The sequence below is a fragment of the Elephantulus edwardii genome, unplaced genomic scaffold (genome assembly GCF_000299155.1).
Source record: "Elephantulus edwardii isolate Elephantulus edwardi_28Jun2011 unplaced genomic scaffold, EleEdw1.0 scaffold00137, whole genome shotgun sequence".
NCBI lineage: Eukaryota > Metazoa > Chordata > Mammalia > Macroscelidea > Macroscelididae > Elephantulus > Elephantulus edwardii.
The window spans coordinates 2,143,852-2,155,297 of NW_006399887.1; the positions used below are offsets into that span (position 1 = coordinate 2,143,852).

Consider the following 11,446-nt stretch of genomic DNA (forward strand, 5'->3'; position numbering starts at 1 on the left):
TAGGGTTGCTAGGAATCTCAAGCGACTTGATGGCACATAACAACAACAACATACTTGGGTAACCCCAAATCTCTAAGCTATTTCAGCCTTCTTCAGGGCCAGACTCAGAAAAGCAGATGGTAAACACATCATGATTCCCATGACTGTTTCAGAACCAAGTCACCAGACTGTCAACACAAAATGCTAGAGCTTGACTCATGAACAAATGTGTGCTTGGAAAGGTGGAGGAACAACGGAGGCACAGAAGACCCTCACTAGGTGGATTACACAGTGGCTGCAGCTGTGGCCTCAAGAGTGTCACAGATTGTGAGGGTGACACAGGATAGGACAGGGTCCAGATGTGTTGTTCATAGGACCCACTGAGTTGTGGTTGACTAATGGCACCTAGCAATATCAATAACATGAACAAATATCATTTTAAGAACATCTCAGGAAAACTAGCCAAGGTACAGCAGAAAGTCAGAATCCAGAGCTTCCAGGTAGAGATTCAACCAGGCTAGAGTCTGGTGGTTTTATTTTTAACCATGACCTCAAGATCTTACTTTTCAAAAACTAAAGATACTTCTTCAAAGTTTCGTAACAGTTACTAAGATACAAAAATCTCAAGTCTTTATCAAAATAAGCATATTTTTGGCATGTATACGATGGAAATTAATCCTTGGAATAGAAGATACATTATGGAGTTGTGCTGTCACCCAAAAGGCTCATGGTTCAAATCCACCAGCTGTTCCATAGGAGGAAGAAGGTAATCTCCTTCCTGGTAATATACAACCTCTGGAAATGTATTTGCTAGAGAATTAAGCCATGAGTCGGTTCTGATATAACGGTTGTTGTTGTTGTTAGGTGCCGTCGAGTCGTAGATGACTCATAGCGACCCTATGAATGAACAGCCTGAGCACTGTTCGTACATAAAGTTTCCAGAGGCAAGCCATTTAGGAAGAGGATGCCGCTCCCGCTTCCAGGCTTGTTTTATTTGGGAAGCTCCAGCCAACACTGTCCGCCATGGGTACCCATTACCACGTTTGGCACATCAGTGTCACTGGATATAACGGTACATAGCAACAATCACAGTATTTTTACCTATTTTATTATCTGGCTTTTCTTACTGTTGTGTTTATTATCATGCATAGGTTTTTTACCTATTTTATTATTTGGCTTTTCTTACTGTTGTGTTTATTAACATGCATAGGTTTTGTCTTTTCTATGTTCTCTTGGCTTAGTGTTAAGGAATTGTGCTGCCAGTACAAATGTACGTTTCAAATTCACTAGCTGCTCCATGGGAGAAAGATGGGTAGTCAGCTCCTGTGTGATTTACAGCCCTGAAACCCCCTGGAGGGTCAGCTATGGGTCACTTCTGACTCTAAGGTACACAGCAACATGTGATATTAGTTAACAACCCTTTTAAATGAATTACTAGGGATGATAAAAAGAGAACTGATGCCATTGAGCTATGGTGCTGGAGAAGAGTATTGAGTATACCATGGACTGCTAGGAGAACAAACAGGTTCATACAGGTGAGGGTGAAGCCAGGTTGCTCCTTAGAAGCAAGGATTCTGAAGCTTCATCTGACATACTTTGGGCATGATGCAAGGAGGGACCAGTCCTTTGAGAAGGACATCATGCTTGGGAGAGTAGAGGGACAGCGCAAGAGAGGAAGACCTTGGATGAGATGGATTGATTCAGTGACGGGTAGTGGGGAAAGTGTGTCAGAAATGATAAGGCTGGCTCAGGATAGAGCAGGGTTCAGAACTGTTGTACATAGGGTTGGTATGAGTTGCAAGTGACTTGAAAGCACATAACAACATTATACTTTTTAAAACAACACCAACATAGAACTCTGTGGGCCTGGTGGATAGAAAGGTATGAGATCAAGTCAAAGGTGGTTGATTTTAATTTGCTGCCTCCAGGCTTGGTTTTAATCATTTTTGGTCAAACATTTTTTTAAGTGGTATAGTCCTGGTCTGTCCATTTGCTGTACAGAGGTAACTCATGGTTGCTGTGATGCTAAACACTGTGACACCGAAATATCAAATGCAATAATGGGTATCCATGGTGGACAGTATTTCTTGAAGCTTCCCAATTAAAACAAGCTTGGAAGCAGGAGTGGCATCCACTTCCAAAAGAGCTTGTCTCTGGAAACTCTATGAACTTGGAGAAATGATGAAAGTTATACAATTGTTCAGGTCTTTTGTTCATAGAGTCGCTATGGGTCGTCTACGACTCGACAGCACTTAACAACAATAAGAATAACAACAACAACAACAACATATTTAAGAGTTATCCAGTTCATAGTTATCCAGGAGGAGGATATCATCCTCTTCCTCTTTCAAATGGGTTTTAAACTTTTCAAACCTGAAAGAAAAATTAAAACATGAAACGTCTTTATTCTTCATTTGATATCCCAATTTTACTACAATTCTTTAAAAAGTGGTGAAAGATAAATCTTTGCTTTTTAACTCAAGCATCACCTTTCAAAGAAGAGTTTATATAATTGCACTTTATGATTTTTCTTTGTAAAGGAAACTATTAGACCATATTTATGCCTATTTGTTATCATATTATCTTTGTTTTCTGCACTTGAATTTTAACAACAACAAAAAAAATCTTAAAGATACACTTCCAAAACTTACCAACAGTAATTATCCGCAACAGGGTTAACATCCATTTCTTATTAGCCAATTTCCAGACAGGAGGAATGGTTAGGAATATCGGAGAAAGGAAGACTATACAAAAACCTTCTAGTCCAGTGAGTTCTAGTGTTTGCAGAGGGAAGTAGTAGATCATGGGTCCCAGGGCATGGAAGAGAGACCAGGAAATGTAGCCTATAAGAAATTTTTAAAAGAAAGGGAGAGATGTAATTTTTGAGGGAGGAAGGAAACTTTTTGCACTAACCTCTATGTTTGTGTCAAGCAACTTACCTGCCCTCATGACTGTGGTCTTAGGTGAGTAATGTAATTCCTCCATTTTCCTGTAAGGCCCAGGTTGAGAATGGCTAACTTTGTTGTTTCAAAGACCCACAACATCCCCTGTTAATCTTTTTTAACTCTGTTTGTAGATAGTGCCTTTATTAAATCCACTTCTGTCATTTGAACCATCAGGGGTGAATTTTATCCTACTGGATAAAATGACTTTACATAGCTTGACTCCTGCTTAATATTAAGCAATATCTTCCAGTTTCATTTACAACTTCAGAAACCCTGTGGAAGGTCAGCTTTGAGTTGGTACTTACGAACTTACAATGAATTCGTGTATGAGTGATGTAGAATATGGAAATCAAAGCGAACAATGGACATATGGACTCCCTCCTCAGACTACACCCAAAGGCACTTTGGTTAGGACAATAATATTTTGCCATTTAAATATATTTAAAACCCAACCCTTACGAGGTACTGTGATGTGTTGGCACATTTGGATTTGAAGCCAGTTTCATTTTTCTCAACTGCACTGACTGTAACCTCCTGCCTGTGCAACACGATGATAGGCATGGACACTTAATCATGTGTTGAACTCTCTGCTAAGTCTTTTTTAACATGCTCCATTCTCTTACCCCTTTAACAAGGCCTAGTCCTAGGACACTGATACAATTTTGACTCCTCTTTTATAAATGCAGTGCACGCGTGAGCACACACACACACACACGCACCCACACACACACACACACACGCACCCACACACACACACACACACACCCCTTTTCAAAATAAAACCCCTGCCACTCAGAAGGTTAAGTAACTGAAGGTCATAACAAGTAGCAAATGGCACAATGAACAATGCAGGTGGTCCGGCTCCATAGGCAGCCTCGTCTAGCCATTACGAATGGTAACTTTCTCCCAGGTTACCTCCTTCATCCTACCTTTCTTAACCAGAATAATCGGGGTAGTTAGTGATATCAAAGTTGCAAGCTAAGACCAGCTGCTTAGAGTCCATTCTCACCCCCAGCAGCCACCTCGCAGGTGTCAGAGTATGGCTGTGCTCCGCAGGGTTTTCAACAGCTGACCTTTCAAACACATCACCAGGTCTTTCTTCCTGGCTGCCTCCGGTGGGACTCAAGCCTCCAACCTTTTAGTTCACATCCCAGGCTTGGCACCATCAGGGCCTTCTACAGAGTTGGTGGCAGGATTTAAAGAGATTGGCATTTTTATCTGGAACTCTAGATTCTTGCTAAATGCTACCCTCTTCTCTGGTGGCCTGATGACAGCGGCCCTGCCAACCCAAAGGTGGGAGGTTGGCACCCACCAGCTGCTCCTCAGGAGGATAGATGGGCAGTCTCCTCCTGTTCAATTTACTAACTATGGGAGCTCAACTAGGATGAGGCCAGCTATGACCTGATTCCAACTGGACAGCAAGGAGTTGTTCGGGAGACTCAGAAGATAGGGGAGCTCTGGTGGCCTAGTCCATAGGCACTTGGACTGCTTGCCCAAAGGTGCTGCCTCTCTGACAATCTGAATCCACCAGAGGCTCTGAAGGAGAAAAATGGGTAATCCATAGCTCAAAAATCCACTGGAGTCAGTTCTGAGTCAGTTCTTACTCAATAGCAATGAGTTTGGGGGGTTTTCTTACTCACATTTTATTGGTTTGCATGTTGTTGTTGTTGTTGTTGTTATGTGCCGTCGAGTCGTTTGCAACTCATAGCGACCCTATGTAAAACAGCCCTAACCGCCACTCTGTCCTGTGCCAATCGCATTGCCTCTGACACACCCATCCCGATTACCCCAGTCACGGAATCAATCCACCTCATAGAGGGTCTTCCTCTCCTGCGCTGTCCCTCTACTCTACCCAGCATGATGTCCCTCTCCAAAGACCTGTCTCTCCTTGCAACATGTCCAAAGTATGTCAGACGAAGCCCCAGAATCTTTGCCTCCAAGGAGTAGCCTGGCATACAATCATTAATATACACTGTGTTTCATGTGTGTACATTGTGTTTTACACACTTATTTACATTATGTTTCATTCACGTACATTGTTCTTTATACAATCATTCATATACAGTGTATATCATTATTACTATTGTATAGCATTAGTATATATCATATAATGTATATATTAACTGTAGATCGTTGGGCAACTCAACCAATAACCTTCTATTCTCAGGGTTGGAAGCAGAAGTGGTGACCACTTCCTAAACACCATGCCTCCAGAAACTCTATGAACTTTGATAAATGTCAATAGCAATAGAGGGGCTTCAGGCCTTTTGTTCATAGGGTCGCTATAAGTCGTGCTCAACTTGAAGGCAATTAACAACAACAACTTATCATTACTTACTGAGCCATGCCTATCACTACCCCATCTTTTCAAGTCCCCATTGAATCTTTCCTATACTATCATCCCCCTCATCTGTTATCCTAGTGATCCCCTCCTCCCACTTTTGCGACCTCTTTATCTTTGTCCCCTTCCTTTTTTGATTATTTATACACATCTTGCTCAGCTATTCTTCTGCTTACAGTAACAGTCTTATGCATTATTTGTCCTTATGAGACTGATTTCATCTACTCTATCCTCTCCCTTGTTATATAGTATTTTATGAGGTTATTGTTGTACCTTAGTGCTGAATAGTATTCTGTTCTGTAAATGTACTACAATGTCTTGATCCACTTGTTTGCTGATGGACATTTGGGCTATTTCCATCTTCTTGCTATTGTGAATAAAACTGCTATGAACATAGATGAATGTACCTCTGTTCATATTTCAGTTCTGATTTCCTTAAAGTACATTGAGAAGAATGGGAATCATAAAACACTTAATTGTGCTCATGTGAAACCTACAGCAAGAACCTGTTATCTGAACAGAACAAAGGAACACTGCATGATTTAAAATCAGGAAAAGTGTACATCAGGGTGGTAGCCTTTCTCCATATCTATTTAATCTGCACATTGAGCAAATTCTTTTCATCTGACTTGGGTCCATAGTCAACACCCTTGGTCTCAGCAGTCAGGAGATCAGGAGATGTATTGTATTGGGGAAGCTCACTGTCAAGTATCTCTCCAAATTACTGAGAAGCAATGATGTCAGTTTGAGGACTAAGGTACTCCTGATATAGGCCGTGGTCTCTTCAATCACTTGCTGTGGATCTGAGAGCTCAACAATTAATAAGGATGGCAGGAGAAGTGATGCCTTTGAACTGTGATGTTGGAAAAGAGCACTGAACATCTCCTGGATTGTCAAAAGAACAAACAGGTATGTCTTGGGAAAAATGAAGCCAGAGTGCTCCTTGGAGGCAAGGGTGGTGACACTTCAGCTCACATACTTCGGACATATTGCTTGTTGTTGTTACTAGGTGCCATTGAGTCAAGTACAACTCATACAAACCCTATGAACAAAAGATCTGAATCCAGTCCTGCCCTGCTCCATCATCACAATTCTTGACACACAACAACCCATTGCAGCAGTCACCCTATCAATCCACCTGGTTGAGGGTCTTCTCCTTTGCCAACCCTCCACCCTTCCCGGCATCATGTCCTTCTCCAAGGAATAGCCCCTCTTAGCAACATGTCCAAAGTATGTGAGGCGAAGCCTCATCATTCTTGCCTCCATAGAGCATTCTGGCTGCACCCTCTCCTAGACATTATCTGTCTGTTCTCTTGATGGTCCACGGGATGTTCAGTGCTATTCCTTGGAAAAGTACATCATGCTTGAAAAGGTGGAAGATCGGTGAAAGAGACGAAGACCCCAATGAGATGGATTGATATAGTGACTGCAGCAATGAGCTTAAGCGTAACAGAGACAGTGAGGATGGCACCGGGCAGGACAGGATTCAAGGTCTGTTGTTCACAGGGTTGCTATGAGTCGTACTCAACTCCATGGCATCTAACAATGACAACTGTAGGACTTCTAGGTTTGGTCCCATTTTGTCTTGTGATCTTGAGGGTTTGGGGTTTTACCCTTAGATCTCTGATCCATCCTGAGTTGATTTCTGTGAATGGTATAAGATGTGGATTCTATTTCAGTTTCCTGCAGGTAGGTGTCCAGTTTTACAAGCACCATATGTTGAAGAGGTTGGTATTTCCCCATTTGATATGTTTTATTTCTTTGTCAAAATCCAATTGACCACAGGTAGATGTGTTAATTTCTGGGTTCTCAACTCTGTTCCATTGATCTATGTGTCTCTCATTATACCAATGCCATGCTGTTTCGGTTACTACAGCTGTATACTATATTTTGAGATCAGAGAGAGCTATATGCCCCCCACTTCATTTTTGTTTTTCAGAAGTACTTTTCAGAGTGGCAATGAGTTCTGGATAACTCAGAAGGAAACGGCACCTGGTGGCTCATGACAGCAGTAGATTTGATGCTCTGTTTTGTTTATACTTAGAGATATAAAGCCCGGGTGGCCCAACAGGTTAAGCAACTAAGGGTTACTGGTTCAAACCCACCCAGCAGCTTCCTGGAAGAAAGGCCAGGTGATCTGCTAATTACAGCCAGAAAGCCTTACTAACCACTTCTAGTCTGTCACAGGGCTCACTGTGAGAACACCGGAGGGCATTAATAACAAAGATTTAGGAGATGATGTCCCCATGAGGTGAGATGCACTAAGTGCCTGGTTGGTTTGTTGTTCTTGTTGTTGGGGTGGGGGGTTTTGCTTGTTTGCTTGGTTTTTAATTTTTTACTTAGAAGAGTCTAACTGACACATTAAATAAGGAGAGTTCAGAATTGATTCTGACTCATAAAACCTTCCATTGGGTTTCCTAGGCTGTCTATCTGGACAGCTGGACAAGAATGTTCACCTTTCCCCTAGACCAGTCAATGCATTTGAACCACCTTTTGATGAGCTGCACGACTCTTAATGCACTAAACCACTGTTGTGGTGGTTGTGTCCTGTTGAGCTAGAGTGAGCCTTCAGTGAATTTTCAGAGGCAGTTTAATTGCACAGAAAAAGTTTGCCCATCCTTCTCCCAAGGAGTAGCTGGTGGATTTGAACCATGTGCCTTTGGATTGCAGTGCTGCTTCTTACCACTAGGCCACCAGAGCTCCCCACTAGAGCTCTTTCAAGGATGTCCTCCAAACAAACCAACCCGACTCTTCGATGTTGAGTGAAAACCAACTCTAGGCTGACCCTTCATTGGGTTTCTTAGGCTGTATAAATCGCATGGGAGGAGACTGCCCGTCTGTCTCCGATGGAGCCCCTTGTGGATTTGAACACCCAACTGCTTTGGGTTAGAGCAGTTCCCTATGAAGCAAGCCACCAAAGGCTACTAAGTAATAACCAGGAACCCTGACTTACCAACTCCCACTAAAGTTCTCAGGACAGGCCTGCCCCTCCCGAGTGCATAGCAACCACAGAATTCATTCTGGCAATCTCGCAAACATGTTTGTCTGTTCACTCTGACTTCTTTAAAGCTCTGACAGAATCACGCTAATAATTGTCCTCAGGAGTTTTTGCAAGGCCTCTAAGTAAGCAAATAGGATTCCCTCCAATCTTTTTCATCAAAAGCCAAAGCAAGCGTGCAAACACCTCTGAGGTCACCCATGCCCAGTCAGCTCACCTGCAGCTCCGCGCTCACCGACAGCCCCAGGAAAAACAGTGAGAAGGGTGGGGGAACTGGTAAGCTTCTCCTTCGAGAAGTTACAGATCAAAAATTAATTAAACTTACAAGGTCAAAGGCGAGGGAGTACAGAAAGTCCTTGCTGCACCGATTCTAGACTGACGCGTGGAGAGCCACCGTGGAAGCCTCAACCAACTTTCCCCTTCAGAACAGAAATTCTCCCCCCCCCCCACCTTTTCTTTCCTCTCGTACCCCCTACCTCCCTGCATGGTAGCAAAAGTTCCCAGGGGAAGATAGGCATCTCCATTCTGGGTACAGAGCGCCCTTTTTTTTCTTTCCGGACCTCAGCCAATCTCTCTGAATGCTGTGGCGCCAGACCAGTCGCTAGTGTGCGGGGACTCAGGACCGTGCGGTGAGGGGCGGCCCCCCGCTTACCCAGGAGGGTCTCCAGAAGGATTTCTTTCCACAGGGAGGGCATCATCGAGGAGTCCAGGGGTGCTTCCGAGGTCAGGAGCATGGGTCAGACCACTGCGCTCCCTGTGCCCCTACCACCACCCGCCACCACGTTCTCCTGAGTCTGCGCCCACGCTCCAGTTCCCACGCGCCCGCCTCTGTCTCCGCGTCTTCTCTTAACTGCACCCCAGCGCTGGGATTCCCATGCGCCCGCCTCTAAAGCCGGCCAGTCCCGGGGGCGAGCCCAGGTGGGTGTGGGCTCTTCATTCTATGCACCACGCCCCGCCGGGCTTCGCCTGTGCGAACCCCACAGTCCGCCCCTGGCTGCACCTCTCCACCCTGCGCCGCCTTCGCCTTCGCTCCAGGTGATGCTTGGGGGCCCGGCTCCCGCACCCTCTCTCAGAGCCACTGCACCCAACCGGGGAACTCTCCTAGCTGGGAGAGGCCTGGAACTAAAGCCTCACAGCTACTGTCAGACAAGAACGAAGTTGCCCAGCTGGATCCAAGTAAGAGAGAGGGAAAAAGAAATTTATACCAGTGAGGTGTTGCTTTATAGGAGCCCATGAAGGGTGTTGCTAAGTGAAGGCACAGGGGAAGGGCTGGAGAGCCAGATAATACAGCCAAAGCTAGAGAGAGGAACAACAGAGCTTGACTCTGGTGCTTTGGCACCTTACGTGTATGCGCAGTGCCAGTAGGACCGTGCTCCAGAGCACACTCCTTCTCAGCTTTGGAAGTAAATAAATGGCATTCTGGTTGTGGTTGTTGTTGTTGTTAGATGCTGAGTCGTGCACAACTCCTACTGACCCTGTGAAGAACAGATACGAACCCTGTCTGGGAGCGTGGGCAAAATCTCTCGGGGGAGCAGATTTACTATGAGTGTTAGAGACAATTACAGATAGTGTTCAAGGGAAAGGAACTGATGGATGCACGTGAAAACGCTCTCCTACCAACCCCAGGAACGATCCTTGAGAATGCCCGTCCCTGAGAAGAAGGCGGCAGATGTTTCAATTAACAATTAATTGTTAATTAATTGTGGCGAGTGAACAGGCTAGTTATTTCTTGATAAAATAGTATCATACATTGCTTAGAATGTGTTGGATAGGGGCCCTGATAGCGCAGTGATTAAGCACTCAATTGCTAGCTAAAAGATGGGGGTTGGAACCCACCAGCGCCTCTTGTGGGAAAAAGATGTGACAGTCTGTTTCCTTTGAAGATTACAGGAAAACCTTAGGGGGCACTTCTACTGGTTCTATGAGGTCTGCTGTTAAGTCAGAATAGACTTGATTGCAACAGGTAGAATGTCTTGAAAGCTTCAGCGCTGTCTCCAAATGGTTTGTCCCACATTTTTTAAGACGAGTTTATCACTCATCACTTCTGGAAGAGTTACTTATTTTAATGTTAAACAAATAGTAATGAGTGACTAAAATGTCAGAATCACAACCTGCAGATTGGGAGAGTATCTTTGAGAGTCATATAGATGCCAACATTTTAATATCTAAAATAAAAGGAGCTCTGGAGCCCTACTAGTAAGAAGCTGTGCTGCAACCTCAAAGGCATGTAGTTTCAATCCACCAGCTGCTTCATGGGCAAAAGGTAGCCAGTCTCCTCTCGTGTGATTAATTGTCTCTGAAAACCCACCCAACGGTCAGCTATGGGTGGGTTCCATCTAGATGGTATCAACGGCATCCACTGGTGGCTCAGTGATATGGAGTTGGGCGGCCAACATAAAGACACCTGGTTCTATTCCGCCAGCTGCTTTACAGGAGAAAGATGAGCAATCTTCTCCTGTGTTGTTTGTAAAGAGTTGTGCTACCAACCCAAAAGCAAGTGGTTCAAATAAATCCACAATTGCTCCACAGGAATTAGATGAGCCATCTCTTCCTGTGCAATGAGTAGCCTCTGAAAACCCTTTAGAGGGTCAGTTATAAGTCATTTCCAACTAGACAGCACATAACAACAGCCACATAATAAAAACACAACTACCTAGTTGGAAAATGGCAAAGGACTTGGATAAACATTACATTTCCCTGAAAAGTTTATATGAATGTTCAAAAAATTACTCTGGAAAGGTGCTGGATGTAATTTTATCTTTGTTGTTATGTGCTAGTGAGTCGACTATAACTCACAGAAACACTATGCATGGATCCAAGTGGTGCCCTGTCCTGCACCTCACTCACAGTCTCTGCCATGTTCAAGTTCACTGCTGCAGTCACTGTACCGTTCCATCTCGTTGAGGGTCTTTCTCTCCTTCACTGATCCTCTATTTTCCCCATTATGATGTCTTTCTCCAGTGATGGGGCTCTCCTGACAATGTGCCCAAAATATGTGAGAGGTTCACCATCCTTTTCTCTAAGAAGGGAGCTTTGGTGAACTAGTGAGTCAAGAATAGTGTTGCCTACCCAAAGGCAGGCAGTTCAAATCCACCAGCTGCTCCACGGGAGAAAGAAGGCAACTTTCTGTGTATTCACAGCCTCTGAAAGCCTGCTAGACAGTCAACTAAGATTTGGTTCTGA

At 44.2% G+C, this 11,446-nt stretch overlaps 1 protein-coding gene across 1 annotated transcript in view; it reads right to left on the reverse strand.

Moving 5' to 3' along the window:
* Positions 1-8,958, reverse strand: part of CWH43 (cell wall biogenesis 43 C-terminal homolog (S. cerevisiae)) — a 116,793-nt gene extending 107,835 nt beyond the window's left edge. The window contains exons 1-2 of the mRNA XM_006894177.1: positions 8,916-8,958; positions 2,631-2,822 (exon numbers count right to left, since the gene is read on the reverse strand). Coding sequence (XP_006894239.1) covers positions 2,631-2,822; positions 8,916-8,958 — 235 coding nt within the window. The remainder of the gene's footprint in view (positions 1-2,630; positions 2,823-8,915) is intronic.
* Positions 8,959-11,446: the final 2,488 nt, after the last annotated feature.